Here is a 23800-nt window from a genome sequence, read left to right on the forward strand (position 1 = left end):
CTACTTCCGGAGTAGTGGGCCAATCAGAGTCAGTTGCCACAACCGGAAAATGCACACTTGAAAACGAAGTGGGCTCCGTAAAGCAAGGGTGGCCGAAGAGGTAATTTTACATTTCTCGCTCAGTTCTCAGCCTAATGTAGAAGTTAAACTTGAGTTGCAATGTAACGCCAACAGCTCACGGACGTATAAAGTATGTTCCGTTGCTAAAAGAGAAGCGTCTAGTTTTGGCTAATTTACCCCATTTACTCTGCGTAACCAAGGTTACCGCTAGCCAGCCAGCAGGTGTTAGCGTTAGATAATTTGAGCAAACTTTTAGTTATTTAACGTTGCTTTGTGTGACGTTAACAGTTAACTCTTAAAACTGCAGTTTCTAGCTAAAACCATCTGAGTAATGTTATCAGCCGCGTGTGAGTGATGGACACAGGTATGAAAGAAGGCCAAAGAACACAAATAAACACTACCAAGACAGTAAAGTGTGGCTATGGATAGCTAAAATACTTAACTAGCTGTTTAAGGTAAGTTAGGGAAACACAGTGGTAATGGGGAAAGACTGAGGTCATAGTTACAGTTAATGTGACTACGTCACGCTTCTGCCAGTGTTTGAGTGTGTGCTATGTTTGGCTGTTGTATTAATAAGTATCTTTGGCTGTGTCTTTAAAGGTACTGATATTTTTAGCATTGTTGGACCTACAAGAGATTTTGTTCTGTTTGTTCTTTAAAATGCCAGAAAACAGTTAAATGTGTCCATGACCATTTCCCAGAGTAACAAACTGACTTCTTAAAATATCATGTTTTATCTAACCAGCAGTCCAAAACCCCAATATATTCAATTTACAGTGACATAAAACGGAGAAAAGTGGCAAATCCTCACACTGGATAAGCTGCTTTCAGAAAATGTTTTGAATATTTTCTTACAAAATCAATTAAACAATTGATCAAATAGTTGCTAATTAATTTTCTTTTGATCAACTAATTGCACATTTGCCTGTTCTTACACAAAGCATTCAATTTGGTATCTACTGTTCCCAAATGGGTTTCAAATGGTGAACTACATGTGGTTAGATTCATTAGATTTTTTTCTGAGGTTGATTTGGCATCCTGCAGATTTAATTAAAATTCACTCCAACTAGTGAACAGTGCTCTTTTTCACACAAGTCCAATAGAAACCTACGGGATCTCCTCCAATGTTTAGGACTCTTCTTTAGCCCTTATATAACACATGATATGGTGAGGATTCCCCCACATGTGAGGGGCCTTGACTGGCTTGGCTGGCCTCCACCATGCTGTTATAGTATTCAGAGTCAATGGAAACTGAAGCCAGGTGGTTGCGTGGATGATGACAAGCTGTCCTCTCGCTGAAGATAAATTTTAGCTCCACATATTTCACAGGCACCTCTCATTTTCTGACGCACGATCTCCCACAGTGCCTGTGTGCATGCTCACACTAGCATGTTTAGTCATACATAGCATTAATATAATGCTCCTATTAGTAATACACACTTTGCATAATAAACAATGATATGTAATAAGTTGGTTTGGAAACTCACTGTGTGTAACAGCAGTAACACAACAATATGTAGATGTATTGCCAGGAAAAACAGCTTTGGTGCACTTTCAAAGAAAAAGGAAATTAAAAGGGTCATTAACCTTTTTTTTTAGATCAAAACATTACGAAATCCTCTGTTTTACTTTGCCCTTTATAATAAATTAACTTGATATGTTTTAAATGAATACATTAGGTTTATCACTGCTGTGTCACAGATTGTGACAAAAAGTAGGATTTGTCCATCTACTCTATTGCTTATGTGTGCACAGGGAGCACCGCACTGTAAAACGCCTTTGTAAAACCAACATCATAATGGGTGAGGGATAAAACTGAGAAGGAAACACTAGGGAGGACTTATTACAAAGTTATTTGAAAACCAACCTGTTGTAGCTCTTTCCAAGTGGCATAAGGCCTAAATAAGGTCATATGCAGAGGTGAGGAGTAACAGGTTAAACAGACTGTTTTTCCTTGAATGTGATGATGTACATGATGATTTGTTATATCTGGGCAAGATCTCTCCTGACCTGTGGATTTCTATGGTGTCCCGCTGTGGTAGTGACAGACTCTGGGGGGAGAGGGAGACTACTGATAACTTGTCTGTTGTCATGATGACAGTTCATACAGGGTAATGGACCAATGATGATGAAGGATGGGTTCAGAATTGTTCTCAGTGGTGGTCCATAATGGGCCAGGCCCCATTACATCTACAGGTTCAGAAAGTCAAACTCATGCTCTGATAACAAAGCACACAGCCAGTACATGCATGCCAGGTCATACACAGGTTGTATTTTTAAATACTTAAAAGGGATGCCATGGACATTTGTGTTTTCTTTACTTTATAGATGAATATTAGATGAGATTTTTGAGAAGGAGTAAACATTCACTGTATCTCTCATTGTCAGAGGCAAAACAGCAGTCTCTTTGGTGCCTCTCATCATTGTGTAATCCATAGCTCTTCAGCCACGGCATGGTTAGCTTGTCCCTCTCTGCTCCCTTTAGGCATGCAGCTTCTTGCAGTCAATCATTCAGCCCCTGTTAATCTCCTGGTCCTCTGATCTGTGAGCTCTTGTTACACATACTCATACACACTGCCATTTTTGTTGGCACTGTGCTAACTTGGATTTAGAGGCAAGCTTGGAAACCAACCAGGTGCTTTTAACAAAATGGACCTGTTTTTAATGTATATGTATCTGAGCTGATTTATCTTTTTATAGCATTTCTCAGTGTTCCAGTTTATGGGTTTCTACACATTAAGTTGTCATAGAGACATGGTCTTTACCTTTACCTTGAATTTAAGGCATACAAGCATTGGCTTAGTGACAGAAATACTCTTTGATGATGGGAGTCATAAAGTAGTATGAATGTAGATCCCTTAATGCTTCTCCATATCTCTTTGCCTTAAGGGAGGGGCTGGTATATTAAAGTTCGGTCCATATCTCAACACAGAAGGGCTTTCCTCTGAGATCAAAACATAGGGACAAATAGACACTTGAGACTGAATATGGAAGAGATGAACCATATCAGGGTTGTGTCGGGAGAGAACGTAACACTGTGTCTGCGCCTCATTTGAGGCCCAAGTATCAAAGTATGGCCTAGGCCTGGAGCCAGCAGCGCCTCTTTGACCTTTCTGAATAATTCAGGTACTTACCCCGATCCAACGGGGGGACTGTCATGGCTATCATTCACCTTCATGGCTGGGACTTACCAGTTAGTCATCATCTCTTAGTCATGGAAAGTGTGACAAGTATTAATCCTGAGACTGCATATGATAATCTCATCATTGGCTTCATTTTTCTGCTTAGTAGTTGCGAGTCAAGTTTCAAAGTAGAAGCATGGTTCCGTAAGTTCAACAATGGGGTGGATTGTTGGCCTATGTGATGGAAACCAGTTGGACAGAGAGGGAGAGCATGGTATTTGTCATTGAACATGGTATTGAGAAGGCACTGAGCATGAATCCGTTCCACTCGACGCGTAGCCGACCTGCTCTGAGTGGCTGTGTGCACAATCCTAAGCCTCTGCCAGCTCCATTCCTCCCTCCACCTCAGTCCATCTAGCTCACAACCTGCCATCCAGGCAGAGTCTCATTAAGTGCCATTTTGTTGGGGGATTACTGAGTTTATATTTAACCTCTGTTCTCACAATCACTGGACTGTCTAAGCAGTTGCTGGCACTACCATCTCATTTAGAATCCATATCTGTGTCTGTCTGGCGTCTGACTCCCTTCAGTGTCTCTCCATCTCTCTGTCTCACATCACTCTGTTCCAAGGGCTTCTCTCCCTCTAGATAATTCAATCTGTGCCCTTTGTCCACTCCAGTTACTCTTTTATCTATTTTTGCCAATGCAGGACCTAGTTTCTCCCTGTGGAGTCTTCAGCTGCATTTCACGTGCAGAACTTGAGCAGTGCCTCATTGTTCTTGTCATTGTTCTGTATCTGATTAGTCAGACATCACTTTTTTCTGAAATTTGTTTGCCTGATTGCACACACATGCACCTCTCATGCCTTGTCTGACACTGTTTATGTACAGTATATGTGTGTGTGTGTGTGTGTGTGTGTGCGCGCGCTATGTTTGAGGAACATACTGTTCCCATTCTACTGGGCATGAGAGAGTTAGGCAGAGTGAATTCTAATTTGTCACCGGTTTGTCGAGAGAGCATTTGTGGGCTTTGGCCTCTGAAGAAATGCACTTTGGCAACTCCTTCATGGTGAAAACACTGTCAAGGTAGAAGAGGTCAGTGGCATGGAAACAGTTTCTATTTTTGGGGATTGGTTTTGTTTGTGCCTGTGTGTGTGTGTGTGTGTTTAACCCAGTTGACCTTTTGTTTCGCAACATATGCACAGTCATGACTTTAAAAGTGGTGTTCATGTGTTTTTATGTGTTTTGCAGGTGGAAAGAGCCTAGCAGGGGTTGTCCTTTGAGCATACCAAGCCAGACAAAAGGTGTTTTCACTACAGGTAGGCAAGAACTTCCCTGGAGTCTTGCTTGTCCACTTCTTATCTTCTTTGATACTTGTCCACCCACTGGTCTACTTGTTTTTTTACTCTCTGCAACCCGTCTTCCCCATTCCCTCCCTTTGGGTTTATTCTCTTCCTCCCTATCGGTCCCTGACTCTGTCTCAGATGTAGTGTTACTAGGACAGGTCATGGTAGTGTTATGTAAGTGTTTGGACTGGGAGGTACAGACAGTCTGGATCAGATATATCGTGTCCTTCTATGCATAGCTGTGGATGCAAATGTCCTCACCAGGGGGGTGAAAATGAGCCAGCCCTCTATGGTCCAACATATTGTAACTAAAACACCAGCGGGGAATGTCCATTTGGATGCCCTGTTGTTGCCTTGGCTCTGAGTACAGATAAGTGGGAGCTGGACATTGTAGATGGAGTTCAGCACAAAGTTGGTATGCCCTGTTTAAAGACTGATATAAATGCCTCACAAGGCAGTCATCAGAGAGATAGGCTCTGCGTCTAATTTAGAAATTACAGCTATGTGACCTTCTGTTAGACTTCCACCAGCATGTCCATGTCTCATAACATACATTTTGCATCATAGCTGAGCTGATGTGACAGAGGTAATGCTGTAGGCTCTTCAAGTCTTAAGCCACTTCATGTATGTACACCTTGCGCAATTCAGGAATTATTTTTATTTGTTGAACTATCAGGGGGAAATATAAGCCTAAAGTAGCCCAAATAAAAGTGTGTTGTGTTTGAGGCTATAGATCGAAGAAGCTGGAGAGGACTAGAGAATGATTGTTTGAATAATTATGAATATATTATTATTGTAGGGTTTTACTAAAGACTGCAACCTTGTTATTTTCTCACGTTCAGATTTAGGTGTCAAACCTCCCACATTTGAGCACACTCCAGTTCAACCCAAGCAGCAAGCTCTGAGTATGAAAAATTGAAGCCAATGCGGAAGTGCCTTAAACCTGTGTTCTTTCTAATGGCCAGCAGGGGGCGACTCCACTGGCTCCAAAAAGAAGTCTGATTGTGTAGAAGTCTATGAGAAAATGACCCTACTTATCATTAGATTTATTACCTCAGTAAACATTTTCCTGATTTGCTTATGGTCTCAAAAACTAGTTTCAAGTCTTCTTCAATACAGCATGATGTTCATTTTGTAAATTATGGACGATAAAGCAGGGTATGCTTTAGGGTGCGGCTACCTTGTGATTGACAAGTCGCTACCACAGTGACGATGTTGGTTACGTATCGTTAGAATAGTAGTATAGACATAGCTGTCGCTATTTCACTGTGTTTTCAGTTCATGAAAGTTAATTGTAACATTTTGGTCGCCTAAAAAGTCTTGTTCAGTGTTCACTTGTACTAAAAGACCCTCTAAGGAGTCAGCTTCTTAGAGGGTCAAGTACATTTTGTTTTAAGCCTGGTTTTCACTAGCCAAAATTAGCATTACCATTAGCATTGTCACAGTTAACCATAGACCATAAATGCAACGTGCTAACCAAGCTAGCAGCTAGCGTTAGGGTCAGCTCCACCCTCTCTTCAAATGGCTCCAAAAAACCAAGATGGCGACAGTCAAAATGCCAAAGTTGAGGCTTGAAAACGGGAGTCTACAAACCAATAGAGACAGAGTGCAATTTGTCATACTCTGAAAACCATGCCCACCAGAGGGGAAAACAATCAGTGCCATAATATGCAACCAAAGGCTGAAATGCTATCAAAATGCCTGTATCTTGCTATAAATGTTAGATTTCAACATGTCAGTGGATTATTTTGGCACCCTACGTCTACCAGAGAGAAAAAAGTAGTTTGTAGCATATGCTGAAACTTGTAACATTAAGATGCAATACATGAATGCAAGGGCTGACATCACATCTACAGTAGGGACAGTACAGATATACAACTGTGATTTAAACGTCTATTACAAAGACCACATACCTTTCAATTGAACAGCTCTTCTGTTTTTACTTTTATGTGTTTCCTCTGTGACTAGCAACATGTGCAGGTATATAAGTCATTTTTACAGAGGTTTTTGAGCTGCAGGCACCCTGCAGTAACAGTTCGGGTCTGCCTCTTCCACTGCATGGAACACAGCCCTGTGTCTTCTTAAAAGCTCAGTTTTTGAATTCGGCAGCTTATAAAGACTTAGTTCTGGGTTCTTTATTCTGTTCGTAGTGCATCCCAACACACAGCAGCTTTTAGGCATTTTTTTGTTGTTTGCTTATAGATTGAAATGACAAGGAGGCACCTTTATGCAATATGAAGTCAATGGAGAGCAATTAATTGTTTTCCCCTCTGGGATGGGTGGGTCTTAATCGTGCTCTGTGTCTATGGGTGACATCACGGTGGCCACGTCCATTATTTTTTTACAGTCTATGGTTCAACCACATAATGTGAAAATGCATGTACATATTTTGGCTGAGGTTATAGGCCACACTTTCATAGGTAACATGCTGCAAAAAGGCATATAGGTTTCTTCATTTGCCTCACGATTGACTAATATGGGGCCACAGAAATGCTACGCATGTACCTTGAATGTCATGCTTCTTGTGCTATCCATGACGGCAGTGTGCCTTAAGAAAACAGAGGCACTTTAGATCTTCAATAGGAAAATTTTAGTCTCTACAATCCCTAGTAGAAAAAATAACCAACCTGGACTCTGAAAGTGGTTCCAGCCACACCAGTTTTGTTCAGCCAGTCCTAGATAGAAGACCTGCAAATTTCAGCTTGTTTGCATCTCCAAGGCACTTATTATTTGTCTTTGTTGCTTTTTGCAAATTCCTATTGGATTAGAGTGAAAAACAGGGGAGTGGACAGTGTGTATATGTTCTGCTTGCAGGTGTGTGCTCTTCTTTTCCCTCACGGCAGTGTTAAGCAGAAGAGGCTACAGTATTTTTCCACTGCACATCGTTTAGCTGTCCTTTCTTTCCTCTCTCTGCGGGCCTCAGGTGTTCTTCACTCAATCCATTGGAACAAGGCCAAGCTTTCGCATCAGCACCCACTCAGAAACCATCATCAGCCCCAGGACCCCAAACCCCAGGAGTCTTCGCGCCCTCTCCACCACCCAGCTTATCTATCACTTGCACTGCTCACTATCCAGGTACAGAACTCTATCTCAGGGGAAAAAGAGACGGAGTGACGGAAGGAGAGTTGAGAAGGTGTCTAAATTTTAACAGAACTAGGTGATGAGAGGTTAATGGGAGGCTATTGCAGTGGATTGCAGGTGATGGATGGAAAAAGCACAGTTTGAGACCAAAGACTGTCCAGAAAAGGAAGTTCCAAAAGTACAGAGGTTCTTTAAATGTCAGCTGTACTGGACTGAACGTTGTCTAAATTATGTCAAATTGCTGGGTAGACCGCCAGTTTGAGGGGATGAAGTGCTCATTATGGCGGATAAATGCTGCTATTTGGGGGAAGACTGAGGACTGGATGTTCACTTGACAAAGGGATAGAAATGAGGGCTGCATTAGTGCAGCAAAGGGTGTAGATTTTGTCTGAAGGGGGGGGGGGTCTTCAGAGGGGGATATGGATGGGCTCTTCTGTAATCCTCTGACATGTGCGCTCTTCCTCACGTGCACACACAAGCACTGCAGTGCAGAGCAGTCTATGGCACACAAACATGCTGCACTGCTGCCAATGCAGCCCACACCGCTTTGTATCAACAGCCAACGTCCCTACCCACACAGTCTGTAAACACACCATGCATTTCATCACAGGCCTCACTACAAGTCTCCCTACTGTTTTCTCACCTGTACTACACTGGAGCTTTGTGCCTCATCCCAGTTACCCTCTCTTGTCATACTGATGTTGAAATACCACATAAAACATCCACCATAAGGCTCACTAATAATGGTGCTTCTCCCTACATTTTGATAGGTGCTGTGGGTGGCCACAGGGTTGCTTTTTGACCTACTTACAATTTCACTGCTCACTATGCCATATTTGGTTTCCATTAAAATTATATGGAATAATATCATAAAGCTCTATACATGCTTTGGACAAGGATAAATCATCTATTTTTAGTGTTTTACTGATTTGTGTTACAAGTGTATACATTATTGCACATTACTTTTAGCAAGAATATTTGACAGAAGGAGTTAAAATATCACTAGGAAAAGAAAGTAACCTGATATGCAATTGAATTTTGGTAAATTTGCCAGATAAAGTAGGTCAGGAAGGGATAAACAAATAAATCTAAACATACATCTAATACCTACAAGCATTTGGCTGGTAACTGATTGCTTTTTCCCATCCTGGTCATAGGTCTGTTTTATGTTCCTTGTGCTGAGATGCTGAGTTCAGGCTGCACTGCAAGCAAAGAGGACTGCAGAGTCAAACCATCCAGCGCACAGTATCACAGTAGCACACAAGACTCTGTTTGATAGCCCCAAGCTCCTCTCATTTCTGTTACATTACATAGACTTACTAACTTTCAGGAGGGTGTCCACGTGTGTGACAGTATGCGTGTGCCTGCTTGTATTTGTGTGTGTGCACGTGTGAGCGTGTATGTGCATGTAAAGAATACAGTATGTGCACTTACAAGAGGTCAGTCTGCACCAAGCCTCTAAGTTTCTGGAACTGTACTCCGTCTTAGAGCCTTATATTACCGTGTTATGTTTTTGCACGTGTGTGGGCTTTTTCCAAGGATTAATATTCATCTGGCCAGCAGTCAGCGGGAGACGGTTTGCCTTCTGCAGGCTGAGCTGATTTACAGTATTGGGTGTCCTGGATGAAGCAGTTACTTGTCTTCTAACTGCAATGATCGCATTTCTTTTAATATGATGATATCAGTTTCAAGCCATGGCTTCATATTTCCTCAAGTCCTTCCAATATTGGCTCAGCTCATTCTCCCACTACACAATCCCTTTCTTCCTTGCTCCTTCATCTTTTCCTGTATTGTCTCAATCTCACCTCATCAAGTTTCCTCTCATATTTCCTTTTGTCTTCATATTTTTTATTATATGAAATGCCTGGCTCTTTTGTGAGTATGGCTCTATTTCATCTTTGTAATGACATAAACAGAGACACACATGATATGACAGTGAGCTGTCACCATTGCAGTGGCCTTTCCTTTTTGGGTAATAGCTGCATCCAAATTCTCTTTGGCTATGCACAACAATGTGATTGTCTGGAAAGAGCTGGTGGTCTGGAGAGTTACACTGTAGGCATGCCATTGTGTTTATGTCAGTGCCTAGCTTTTAATAGTATGCGATAAGGTGTATGAGTGCTGTTATTTATGGCAAGCGAGGTGAGTGTGTTTATATTTGGTGTGAGAGATGTGCGGCCCTCAAACCAGTCACCTCACGTGGGGTAGTGGATGGTGGGACTTGACACATTTTTGAGGTGAGGAAATGTCAAGGATGTATATATTGTATTGACACATATATACATACACACACACACACTCGGTGACTCAGTATCATGAGAACTTCTGATATGTGAGCCTCTGGTGTCAAATTGAAAAGAAAGAGGTGCCTGCTTTGATTATTATGTCTCATTGACATTGCTGAAGTTCTCCTCCACACAACATCCTTAATGTGCTCAACCTTTTCTTCAAGAGCATTTCCTTCTTATCTGCAAGGAGGCCACGCTCAGTCTAAACTTTCTGTGCTATTAGCAGATTTTCAGCATCACATCTATATATTTGTTACACAGCCAATGCAGTATTAGCCCTGTATCTCTTTTGGTTGTATATAAATATTTGAAACAAGTTATAACTCACCATATGCATCAAATGGCAATTCTTTAAAACTCTTGTATGTTTAAAAATGTTTTTGTATTTAAAAAATACAGGTAACATTCAAAATGAACATTCACAGTCAATATCTGCAAAGATCAGACCAGTGAACATGCACTTTATTATTTAGAGAGAGATTCAGAGATTCACATTTTTTTTCTAACTGTTTGCACATTTAAATGGTGTTTAATATTGAGCGATCAGAGCAGTTGTTGTGCCGCTTGAGATGACAACTCAGGCCAGATTTCGATGCAAAAGTGTCTGTGGAGATTAATTACTACAGGGAGGTAATGCCACAGATACTGCACTCAGAAAACAAACAGGTATGCCCCTGGCCCCCTGCCCTTGAAACTGCAGCATCTGCTCATATGTTGCTGTGTTGTGTTTCTTCTGGCAAGCCTTCAAGTGTTCCTGGTGCTACAGTCCTGCATGTGAAGCCATGGATGGGGTGTTGAGTGCCATTGACATACAACTATGTCAAGAGCCCTATCTATAAGATTAACAGAACATGGGCTTCAGCCCCAATACAGCAGAGTAAGGAGCCTGACTTGGTGCGTGTGATACTGATATGTCAACAGGTATCACTTGCTAACAGAGTGTAACCCAACTCACAGGCCAAATGTGAGACTATAATGGATATCTGGGGTTGACCTAACCTTTACCTGCCCACAGCCTGGCTTGGTCCAGGCTAGTCTAACGTTAAGAAAACTGTACAACTATATCAAAGTCTCACTTAACGGACTTGTGAACTGTATCTTATCGTGGGCTTGTGTTTAATGAGACACTGGCATTATATCATCATGTGTCTACTCTTGTAACATCTCTTGTTTCCTTTTTCTGTTCATGGAAAAGGACTCTGAATCTCACAAGTCTGCCAGATTTTGTGATGAGAATAACTTGTTTTCCTCGGAGTAGAATCACAGATTTGTTTTTGAGCGAGGTCTGGGAGGCCAAAGGTTTTCTCCAAACAAGCCAGAAGGCTGTCGGGGGAGAGAAGAGACTTCTCTGCTGTCCTGTCTGTGTGGCTTCCCTAGAAACTGAACCAAAGAGTGGGGGTGAGCCAATGCCCTATGACCTTCCTCAGCTGCAGAGGAGGAACATGGAAACAGGCCAGTCCAGGCCTGTATGAGGAGGATGCCAGAACCAAAACAACTTAAGGAGCATGGGTTTAATGTCACTGTACAATTCTTACTTCAATAGGCGAAATCTTGAAGGATTCTATAATAGCTATGGCGATGTGTCTCACATCACCATCAGTTAATGAAGGGCCTTTCCCAAAATGTAGCACTGAAGCCACATTGTGTACGAGGCATTCAATAGGGCAAGAACCCGTTAACAGTTCTCTGCCAGACGAGAGCTGCTGGACTGCATTTTGTCAGTGGCCCGCAGCCAGCTGTCTAATGATTCTGAGAGGTGTGGACAGTTCAAGTGTGTGTGGCAAAGCCTAAGTCCAGGAAGTGTGTGACATCCACATCCTTATTTCCTGTCCAGCGTCGCTGAGCTTTGCAGCTTTATTAGTACTCTCCTAGTTCAATGACTCACCATCCAGTCACAGACTTTGGCAGTACTAGTGGATTATCGGATACTAGGAAGATTTCCTTATACAGCCTTAGAGAAGCACTGTCAACCCTGTGTTGTTTTTAAAGTCAAAAAAGACCAATGTGTTTTAAATACAGACAGGGTTTTTAGGGGCGCTCTACCAATTTATATATAATTAGAAGAGTGTCCCTTGCTCTTGGCATTGTTGCGAGGCTAAATAATTGGCTAATTAATGTGATGTAGCTTACCATTGGCAGGGGAATGGTGCCCTCCAGAACCAGTTCTATCTGTCCTCCTTTCCTCTGATACTCACAGCTTTAATCCTGCCCTTCTCCCAATCTTGTGCTTGCTCCAGTTAGATTTCTTCCAGTTCCATACCTATCACCCTGACCCACCCTCTCCTTCATCACTGTAAAGCCCAAAGGGGCTTGACAATCTGTACAGCAATACAACATCCTCTATCCTTAGAATAGCTCACCACAGTTACTCGCCATACTTGCAAATGATTTATTGAGGACATCGGGATAATTTTGGTACTGCGCTTCTCATTTAAGAGTTAATTAGGTTGATAAGCAGGCCAAAATCTTTGTGTATTCCTTTCATCATAATTTTGCTTTGCCTCTTTATCACGGCACCCATATCTGCTTCATTTTCTGTCTCATCTGCCTTTGTCATATTCAGCATCTTTTAACCTCCCTGTTCAGGAAGAGAGTAGAGATGTCAGACAGGAAACAGCTCCAGGATGGGTGTGAGTGTAGAATGACCTCATTACTGATAACCCTCCACTCATTGCTCACACGTACACACATGCATGTACACAGTTATCATACACAGTCTTGCCCCTCTGTCAGAATCCATAGTTTTATCTTGTATGGTATCGAAATACAGGCAAGCATCACTCGTATCATCACCATACAGTCCTAAGCATAGACTTACTGTGACAACCTCTATGTCTGCCCAATTGGCCTGCGGTGGCAGCCACTGAATTGTTTCCCCTGTGTATGATCCCTGTGTTTATTTGTCTCTTGGAACAGACTTTGTGTATTAATAGTTATGCTGCAGCCTGAGTTGCCAACAACATGTTGGCATATTTTTAGTGGAGACTTAGTGTGTTTGGTGACCCCTGATGATTTGGTTTGTTTGGTTTATCTGGTATGATATGAGGTGATCAGTCTAGAAAATGATCCCACAATTCACCACACAGGTAAAATCAGCCTTTTACCACTGCTTCACACCAGGTGCCAGGGTAACAGAGGTAGAGCGTGTGTGTTTGTGTGTGATTGTGTTTACTCGTTTGTGTCTTAGTAAGGAATTGTTGTGTATGCACTGTCGCTCTGTTTCCGCCCGTGTGCGTGTGTGATCCTCATGGCTGCTGAGTGTTCTGCTCACATGAATATGAGTCAATGTGTCTACGCACGTTTCCCCTTGGCCAGTGCGTAAATAGGTCCAGGTAAATCCAGACTCATGCCACCTCATTCAGATTATTTGTCTCATCCTAAATCTTTTAAGGCTCTTGGAGGAGATAAGGTCGACAGTACGAAAACACAAACAAGCTGGTTCTGAGAACTGAGGACACGTAGTGTTTATTGGAGGTATTTATAAGATAGTTACTGTTCTGGAGGTAGGAACCATGCAATACATCTGTCCATATATATATGAATAAATACCTTTTGTTTGTGTGTGTGTGTATGTGTGTGTGTGCGTGCGTGTGCCCTTTATTACTCTGCCTTTCATGTTCACTTCTAATGCATCCATATCTTCATCATCTGTTTAATATCTAAATTTACTCAGCACCTCCATATTACCCTCTTCTTCCAATGTCCATGGCCACACAAGTGCAAAAGATTAACATCACCCTCTTTTTTCTTCCTGAAACCCCCCTCACCTCCAACCATCCTGCAGTACAGGCGTCCTCTGAATACAGACAGATCTGCCGATCATATTTCTGGGACGCCTGAACGTGCTGTAAAGCCCTGTGGAGTTGCTGCGGCCTTGATTCGATGTAACATCAACCCACTTGATAACTTGAGTGACATACCTGCTCTCACTCTGTCCCCTTTGCTGCACTGTTACTGTTTGTAGATAAAAGCTGACGAGATGAAGTTCACTAAGTGAGCCTTCTGATCTCAGTGAGCGTGTTAATCACGGTGAGAATGTTGAGACAGTTGTCTGCAAGGCTTTGACTCTGATTAACACTGAAGATGGAGCATGAGGTAACACACAGGGTAAAACATTGTACTGGAGGTGACACAGTGACTTAGGCTTAGGGTTTAGCATGCACAATAACTTCTGGAGGATGGATTCAAGTTCTCCTCTCATCAGTTTTTGTGTCCTCCATGCTGCAATTTTTTCCGTACAAGCCAAAGACATGCCTGTGTGGTGACCTTGACATGTGACTTGATTTTAAATGACCAATTCTAATCAATGAAACAGCTTTGCAAAAGAATGAAACTAGCAAAAACACTGGCAAAAGAAACTGGTAAGAATGAAAGACCCAGTAAAGATGTGTTTAGGGTCACTCTTTAACTAACCTATAGCTGCTGTTTCCTTCATAATTCATATGATTTCCATGGTCACAGCTACAGACAAAGGTCAAATACCAAGAATCGAGATCCTGGTATAAGAATGAACCTCAGCTATGCTTTCAATGAAAAGGTGATGGTTGGTCTGTCTGTTATCCATGTGATGGACTGGTGACATCCACTATGTGTGGATAATTCCCATTGCATAATGGAGTAGGTTCTAGCCCTCAAGTGAGCCTCTGTAGAGTTATATATATATTGCGCATTTTATGGGGATTCAAATTCATTTTAGTAGAGATATTTCTAGAGTCTTAGATCAACTGAATGTTCAAGCATATGGAATGAAAATGATTTGGGTTTCATTTTCCAGCCTAAATATATCCTGCTTGCTGTTGTAGATGATATTCTCACTGACTGACCTACGATCAGCAGGCTGCAGAAGAGAGCAAACACAAGGCATCTGATATACCTTGTAAGATAGATTCAAATCCGTCCTCTCCCTTTTGTCAAGGTTAAAAAAGCTCAGATGTTGTCAAGAGGCGTTCCTCTAACTGCACGACTCTGGTAAGCTATGTGAAGGTGAGGGGCTGGAATCCAACTTCCTGTTGGCTGCACATCTCAGTGTCTCTGTTTATGACTGGCACACACCTCAGCAGTACTGTGAAAAGCCCCCGCTTACCGCCCCATGCTGTGCTCGGCCCATTTCTATCAAGGTCATAGCTTTCACTTACGTCTCACTACATTTCTTTCTGTTGGTCTCAATGTAATTTCCTCTTCACACTTCTAAATCTCTTTTCCAGTTTGGGATTCAATGTTCCATCACGCGCCTTTTAAATTCCCATCCACACATTTAAGGGTTTATTGCTTAAACAGTAAATCACTTAAATGTTTGATTTACATTTTTGATTGCCTATGTTTGTGCCAGTTGGTCCAAGTGTTTGGATGTCAGTTAGATTTAACGAGTGCTTGAACTGTTTTAGCTTCAAATACCAAGTATCTTGTTTCCATAAATGTGGATATAAATGACACTGACAGATTTTAGTGCGGGCCTCTTCACAACTGTCTGTCTCTCTGTGATAGCTAATTTTAATATAGCAGGAAATACAGGTGTTGACATTCACATAGCTTTATGTTTATATTGCAAGACAAGCACATGGTCATAAAATAGGGATTTGATCAAGGCTCTCAATGCTGGGGTTACTGCTAGCAGTCATTACCCCCAGTCAATCATGATTTAATAGCCGTCTGACAACAAAAACAGAATGTTATGCCAGTGACAACACCTGTGTTGTGTGCAGCTATATTGGAATACAAATAAGTGATCTCAGAGAGTCAGGGCTGACAGAGGAGAGCTTTCCCAGCTGAGATCTGTGTGGTCTATCCAGTAAAGTGTCCACTGATGAAAGATATTGGAGCGGGAGCATGTAGGAAGCGCCCAGAAGTTGCAGGGGCCACCCCGCTGAAGCTTTAGTGTTTGTGTGTGATGTACAGTATATGTGTGTTTAAGTGTAACTGTGGCTATTTTCTACTTGTTTGTCATGGCCTATTTTCCTCTTGTGTTCCAAGAGGCAGGATTAGAGAGATTAGTGCTGGGCTTTCTGACTCTGGTCCCTGCACAACCAGCCAGTGTCCGACTGTAACGTACAGTACATACGCACACACACACACGTGAAGGCATACAAGGATAAACAACACACATGCACAACAACACAGGATGATACAGTATGTTAACGCCCACAAACATGGACGACTATACACTGATCAACATTTCATATGTTTTAGTAAGAATACACTGTGCGCTCTGTGTTTTCCCACAAACAATCTAAAGGTGGATGCACATGAATGGAGACAGCAGTGAGTCACTGGGTTTATCAGATGTTATTTTGCCTGCTCCGATAATCGGTGTCAAGAAAGACCGGGAGGGTGCGAGATGAGGATTATAGTTTCCACTCTGGCTATAGCACAAGCTCTTAGCAACCCCCTGCCTCACCCCTCCTCACCCCACTCTGTCTTCTTCACACCACATCCTGACCTTTGTTGCCGGGTACATCTTCTACTCTTTCAGTTTCTATAAATCCTTCAAATTCTTATTAAAGTGGGCTTTACTCTGACTAGTATGAACTTCACTTCATTATGGACTCCCAAAATGTTACTCACTCATGGTATATGTACTCAGCTGGCTAGCTGAGTGCTGCTACAGCTGTAGATTATGGTGTATGTATAGAAAGTAAATACAAAATTGTAAATATTTGACTTTGCAATCCCCAGCAAAATCAAAAATCAAACAAAACCTGTGCTTTGCAATGTAAAATGTGTGAAAAATATATCCAAGAATGGTACAAAAAAGTGTATCCTAAGTAAAATCGGCATTCAAAGAACCTGCCAAAGCTTGTTTATTTTTCAGGCCAGGATTTCTGTACAGTAACTATTTTATTTATATCTGACTCCTGCTCATGAGTTTTGAGCTTCATGTCAGTCAGCACCTGCATTACTGCTTAGTTTCTGTGTTTCGTTCTTCGCTGTGTTCTGTTGTTCCTTTCCTTATACCTCACTTTATAAAAGGAAATAGTGCTGCTTGTTCTGTCAGGTTGTTAAAACACGGCTGTCACATAGAGAGAAAAACAGCTGAGTTCAGCTTCGTCCTCCCTCCTTGTTTTTATTCTTCTCTCCTCTCTCCCTTCCCCCAGATTCCCCCCTCCCACCACCGTCTTTGTTTGCTTGCTCCTTTCCCTGGAAGGGTTACCACCCAACAACCTGCTTTGAATGCTCCTGATTGGTGGATTACTTGTGATGTGGGCGGGCCGATTGTCAGGCTTGTGAGAGCTTTACCAGTCTCGAGCCAGCTCTCAGCTGTCAGAGAGCTTTCAGTCTGCAGCAGAGGCACAAGCAGGATCTGTCTCTGTTTGCTTTATCCTGCCGCTGCAGCACTAGTCTCAACCTCAACACTCAAAGGACATAAAAGGGCTTTCTGGTTCTGCTCGAGTTACCTGACAAGAAGATAAAAAGGAATTAAACATCCACTAAACCTGAGCTGTTTCTTTTGTTTCTCCTCTATTTCCTCCTTCCTGTCCTTTGTTTTCGACCAGCTGAATCCCCGACTGCACAGACGAACACGCAGATCACATCACAACAACGGCTTCTGAAGACATCGTGGGAATAATTTGAATAAACCTGCAATCTTAATGCGAGATACCAGGACCAGTCCTCGCCAGGATCTGCAGTGTGCGAGTGAGTGAGTGTGTGTGTGTCCCTGCCAGATAGGGCCCCCACCACATTGTGTGTGCGTGCGTGAGGAGGCTAATGCCCGCGGTAGTGTGGTCAGGGCCAGAGGAGGATGAGTCCGGCTGTGGAGGCTCAGGCCCAGGAGGCCATGGATGCAGAGCAAAAGCAAAAGCAAAAGCAGCAGCAACAGCAGCAGCACCAGCTGCAGCACCAGCAGTGTTACATGGAGAAAGGGGTGATGCTTGAGCCCTTCGTACACCAGGTGGGGGGACATTCCTGTGTCCTGCGTTTCGGGGAGCAGACCATCTGCAAGCCCCTCATCCCCCGCGAACATCAATTCTACAAGAGTCTGCCTGCTGCAATGAGGAAGTTTACCCCCCAGTATAGAGGTAATGAAAACTATCCCTTTCTAATCTCTGCTGTTGTTGTTGTGTTTTGTTGTGTATGCGTCTCTTTTTCTTTATTCTACTGCTCTATGTACACCTTTGTGGAAGTCAGGTGGGAATAGATGTTTTCCTACATGCCTTGCGTTTGTGCAGCTTGTTGCAAAATGTGAAGATTGTAGAGATTTTTAGGAAACGGAGCTCCCTGCCCCTGCTCAAGAGTTGTTTCTAGGTGTCTGCCAGTAGCAGCACTACCACATCATTCCACAGGAGGGTACTGCAGCAGAGAGTGGAAGTGGGCCTCTAGCAAACAGGACACCTGTTAGTGGTGTCCTGGCGTGCTACTAACACAGGTAAGTCTGGTGAGAAGGTGGGAGCTTCTGTATCTTCTGTATTCCTGACACACAGCCAGCTTGGTGAAAAGGATACAAAGTGAGACCTCTCCTGGATCATATTTAGAAATCCAATCAGCTGCCGGAGAGAGACCACGAGGTCACCTGAAGAGGCCAACATAGACAGGGCTTCACAAAAGCAAACCTGACGGATTCCCTTCCTCCGCACATTCTTTAGGTCTTTGAAAATGAGGCACTGTGAGTGATATTAGCAAACAGAGACTGTTGGACTGGTTTTACATGTCTAGCCACACTGTACATCTATCAAACTTACTTTGACAGGCTCTTGAGTTTTTTTGTCATCATTCATTCAGAGATTGGGAGAGGTTAAACTCAACGAGCGATGTGTAGCAACAGTGAAGAATAAGAATCTGCCGGGTCCTAAGAAACCCCCTGCCTCTGTGTCCTTATCATTCTCCATCCCCTTCTACTGCCGCACATCTCCTTCATGGGCCAGTGCAGCTGTTTCCTTTGTGGCCCCAGCGGAGAAGTGAAAGGCAATACAAAGCAGTCACTTTCCTCTGATTGTCCTAAAAGCCCCACTGATGCTTTTAATGTTCACCTCCAAAATACTGAGGTACAAGGAAACTGATTCAGAGTCGACCATGTGATCACAGGATGGTATTACAATCAGTCTTTCTTCTCTTGCTTTGCCAGCCTTGTCTTTGCCAACAGGGCCTTCTTGTTCCATGTCTGCATTTTCACCTCTTTATCTTTATTTTCATTTACTCTTTCAGTCCTCCTCTCCTTCACCTTATCTTGGCTTCTCCTTCAGCCATATTATGGGATGAGATTTAAAGGGGTGTGGCTGTTTATGATACAATTGTGCAAATATAAATCTGCTGTTGGAGTGACTGTAATGTAGCTCTGGAGGCGTCAGGAATCTTCTGGACTTTTGCTGACTCTTATTTGTTGTGCTTTTTGTCTGGAGCTGAAGCTAGTAGCTTCATTCTTTTTGTGTGTGGTGATGCTTTGGGGTTTCTGTATGATATATATGTTAATTGCACAAAAGTTTGTGTGAGATAAAATTGTTGTTAATAAACAGTATTCTGACTTCAGCTTCGTAGCCTTGTGTCTTTTGTGTTTGGGCTGCTTTCTTTCTAGCATCAGACCTGCTTAGGAGAGCATTCTGTGTGTTTGTATATTAGACCAGCTCTTCCTCTTCTTTTGTGTCTTCATTATGTCCTTTTCTGTGTTGCTTTGAGAGCTCAGTATCTCTGTCATATCCTCTCTGTCTATCATAGTCATTACCAGGTATTGTTGGAGGAGATGTCTCAAAGAGATGTGGGTGTAAACTCAGACTACTCTGTAAGTGTAACTTCTGCAAAAAGCAACGAGAAGGGGATAAGAGATGCTTGGCACTTGAGAGCTTGTTTTATCTTATCGGCTTAATTGTGTTTTGTTACCTTATGAGAGACATATTCTCTTCACTTCTCCATGACATAGACGTCTAACATGTCCTTCTGTCTCCCTCTCTGCCCTCGTCTCAGGTGTGGTGTCAGTGAGCTTCGAGGAGGATGAAGAAGGGAACCTTTGCCTCATCGCTTACCCCCTCCACAGTGACCCAGCAGCCGATCTGGAGAACAAGGACCCCTCGGCCGACTGCGAGCCCAAGAGCAAGATGCTCAAGTGGAGCAAAATGATGACATCCTCACTGCTCGTGGAGAGCGAGAACTACAGCAAAGATGGCCGAAGCCGCCACTCCCGCAAAGACAAGGACAAGAGGTGAGATAAAAGTAACCCTCAGGGACGCATTACTCACGATAAAATTGAAGGTGTAGTCAAAGCATCAACAGGCGGAGACAAAGTGAGTCACTTTCACACTGATACCAAGGCTCATGTAAATTGAAAGTGAATAAGTTGAAAGTGGCAGATGATGTACTGAACACTCCAGAACTGTTACACAACCATGATATATTTAAAGCGATCTTTCGTTTTCCATGAATTCTAAAGCTGTAGTCTGGAGACTCACATTATTCGACTGATGATGCACACATTGACTTACACATACAACCCAAGGCAAAATGGACTCTAAATACTGCGAGAGGCTGATCCGTGGCCTTGGCAACCAGAGGGAGTGTCACAGCCTTAGGGTTACATAATGGCAATAGATGCATGTATGTGCGTTTATACAAACGTAAGACTTTACTGAGTCAGCCCTGACCTAAGGAGTGGAAAAACAACTAGGAAGATGACACTGCTTGAGGGTGGAGGATGGAAGGAGGATGAATGGAGGGGTGTTAGTGAGTGAAAGACGCTATTGCATTGGGCTCCTCTTTTTATACATTATAACAGCTGCCATACTTACCAACCAAGCACGCGTATGTACACACACACACACACACACACACACACACACACACACATGCACAGTAGCAGTGAATGAGTGTGTTTTTTCTTCCTGACTTCTCTGTAAAACTAACGCAGCTCTCTCTATCCCTCTGCCATCCAGTGTGCACATGCTACAGGAGGATGTGGAGCTGGAGTGGCTGCAGCAGGCCGAGGTGCTCTACTACCGACTGGAGCGCAGCCACAGTAACGCTGTCCCACAGCTCAAACACAATCCTTGGAGCCTCAAGTGTCACCAGCAGCACCTGCAGAGGATGAAGGAGAACGCCAAGCACCGTAACCAGTACAGTATCCTTTTACCTGCTGAGAACTTTCCTTTTTTTTTCAGTATCACTGAGACAGGATTCATTGTTCATTGAGAAATGTTAATTAGATGCAACAGAGGCAGCAGGCCAGAGGACACGGCATGTGTCCTGGCCAACCGAGCCACTAGGACACCTTGACGCCTGCATATTTGCACGCAATGGAGATGTGTACATGGTTATCAGTGGCTTAAGGCTGTAACCAAGGCTGGTTATCTAATACAATGTCTAGCTATCAATGTCTTTGTCCTGTGGAGTCATGTTTCTAAAGCACTTCCATTAGTGACTTGATATTACTGTGACTGGCACATACGTGTGTGCTGTGGAAAAGCTTCCATCCTGATTGATCTCTTACCTTGTTTTAAGTTGGAAGCTGATACAAGTGTAGAGAGACATGGCCACAGTTCTTCCAGTTTGTCCTCCTTGACTCAGTTCCCCAGAATTCATCCTGCTAGAGAACCTGACATGGCGGCACACAGTCCCTTGCGTGTTAGACCTGAAGATGGGCACACGGCAGCACGGAGACGATGCATCGGAGGAGAAGAAGGCCATGCAGATCCGCAAGTGCCAGCAGAGCACATCAGCCTCAATAGGAGTCCGCCTCTGTGGCATGCAGGTGGGCCGTGAGCCAACACTGGGCTCTAAATACCATGATTGTTGACTGAAATTACACAAAAATGACAATTTGTGACACATAAAGACACACAACATTTATTGTATTAGCCAGCAAAAACCAAAAAACTAAATTTTTGTTCCAGTTCCAATTTTTGTTTAGAAGCATCTTGCATCTTGGAAGTGTGTACGTTTTTTCAACCTGTCCATATTTCTCTGTCCCTTCAGGTGTACCAGTCTGATACGGGCCAGCTGATGTTCATGAATAAATACCACGGCCGCAAGCTGACCCTCCCGGGCTTCAAGGAGGCTTTGTTCCAGTTCTTCCACAGTGGACAGCGCCTGCGACGTGAACTCCTTTCCCCGGTGCTGCGCAGGCTGAGAGACATGCAAGCTGCCCTGGAAGCCTGCGAATCCTACCGCTTCTACTCCAGTTCCCTTCTCATCATCTACGACGGTGCACACCACCGAAAACACACACGCCGACGCACCGAGGACGGCCTCTCTGAGGAAGAAGAGGATGAGGAGGACGAGGACGAGGAGGAGGAGGCGGAAGCTGAACCAGAAATGGAGGAGGAGGAGGAAGAAGAGGAGGCGATGGGTGAAGTAGCGGGTGCACTTGGTTTTCCTCACAGCCCCTCCACGTCTAGTGACGGCAGCAACAGTTGCTCCAGCAGCAGCAGTGGTGGCAGCAGCAGCAGCAGTAGCAGCAGCGGCGGCGGCGGTGGCGGGAGCTCAGGTGTCAGCCCGGGTTGCCTGTCTCACTCAGACCCCCGCAGCCCTGTGGTGGATGTGAGGATGATAGACTTTGCCCACACCACCTGCAGACATTACCGGGAAGACAGTGTGGTCCACGAGGGCCAGGACAGTGGGTACATCTTTGGTCTCCAGAACTTGATCACTTTCATCTCCGAGCTGGAGAACCACAGCACAGACTGAAGACTGACATGACACACACACACACATTCAGACACAGAGGCACAATTACACACTAAGAGGAGGACTGGACTACAGAAGAGGGGAGAGATTTCTTCTCTCCTCTTCAAAATTAGACCTTGTTGTAGCTGGCCTGTGATTGGACCCCCTTCCTGTTTCTGCTGTTGGTGCTTCTCAATGTTCCTGTTGTGTGTGTCCGTCATCAGGTTCAAAACAGACCTGCAAGTAACATAGGAGAGCCATCTGTGTAACTGATGCAGTGATTTACCCGTTGTCATCATTCTGTTTTAACCCAATTCACCTTTAGGAAAAAAAAGGGTAGGCAGCAAATAAAAGCAGTTTGAATTCTGAGACAGTAGAAATGTTTTTCTTGTGTCCGATTCCAAAGAAAGTGTCAGCATTTTGCACACATAAACATGCACTTAAACACATTCTCATGAACAAGTGTGTGTTTAAAATGAGACAGGGCTATCTGAGAGGGCAGGAGTTGTATATGTATGAGGACAGAGTCGATGGGAAGAGAAGGTAGTGAGCTCACCCTCGTTCTTCTCTTTTGCCTGTTCATTCTGCCATCCTTCTTTCCCTGTTCATCTTCACTCAAAGAGACTATATTCATATAGGTATCAGACAGATGCTATAGAGTTATTTATTTATTTGACATGTTTCATAAAATAAACTAAAAGTTCAAAAAAGAATGTGAATGGAGATTACTACATTCCATGTTATTAATGTTACAATAATGATATTAATTAATATTGTTATTTAACATGTTTGGATACCTCTATCTTGTATATCTGTGTTGTCCACAGTTTGTTGGGGGAGAAATTAAAGACTTTTGTTTGTGCTAAGATCTGTGTGTGTTCTTTCATGTTTGTTTGTCCAGGAGCTTTTAGTTATTGGGTTAAAGACCAAAACAGATTTTATTGTCGCAACTGTCAAATTTCATGCAAATGTCCAGGATGTAAGGTTGGTTCCAGGGTGTGTGCATGTATGTATGAAGCAAACACTTGTGTCCTAGCCAGTACGAGCACATGATGAAAGATTAATTAATACCGCTACAGATTCCTTGGAAAGTATGATAGGACTGCAACTCAATATGAGCAGGCAGCCGAGGCCCTCTCCCACCACCTGCTGTGCAGGAAAATAACTGGAATACATGTCAATCCTGAGCGAGGCCTGCCTTTTTCAACTCAGGCTATAGCTGTAGATACATCCTGTGATGTTGAGGAGTATTAGCCAAGGCATAAGATTCCCCCAACAAATCTATAAACTTGCCCCCCTCAGACTAGAATGTATCCGTTGCA

General features: G+C 43.3%; 1 protein-coding gene and 1 long non-coding RNA gene across 7 annotated transcripts; both read left to right on the forward strand.

The window, feature by feature from the left end:
* Positions 1–5: 5 nt before the first annotated feature.
* On the forward strand, positions 6–23344 carry LOC137181953 (inositol hexakisphosphate kinase 2-like). 6 transcript variants are annotated; one of them, XM_067588087.1, is made up of 8 exons: positions 6–100; positions 4433–4500; positions 7451–7602; positions 16988–17911; positions 19788–20022; positions 20750–20934; positions 21389–21564; positions 21789–23344. In XM_067588087.1, exons 4-8 carry the CDS (start codon positions 17635–17637, stop codon positions 22497–22499), a joined length of 1584 nt encoding a protein of 527 aa, XP_067444188.1. In that variant the 5' UTR covers positions 6–100; positions 4433–4500; positions 7451–7602; positions 16988–17634; the 3' UTR covers positions 22500–23344. The 6 variants fall into 6 exon arrangements, with proteins under 6 accessions (XP_067444188.1, XP_067444191.1, XP_067444190.1 ...); XM_067588090.1 differs by having other exon boundaries at positions 17387–17911; XM_067588089.1 differs by lacking the exon at positions 7451–7602.
* Positions 17918–19355, forward strand: LOC137181956 (uncharacterized). The gene is made up of 2 exons (XR_010928214.1): positions 17918–18495; positions 18612–19355. It is a non-coding gene; the product is annotated as an uncharacterized lncRNA (long non-coding RNA).
* Positions 23345–23800: the final 456 nt, after the last annotated feature.

Source organism: Thunnus thynnus, chromosome 4 (genome assembly GCF_963924715.1).
Source record: "Thunnus thynnus chromosome 4, fThuThy2.1, whole genome shotgun sequence".
Classification (NCBI taxonomy): Eukaryota; Metazoa; Chordata; class Actinopteri; order Scombriformes; family Scombridae; genus Thunnus; species Thunnus thynnus.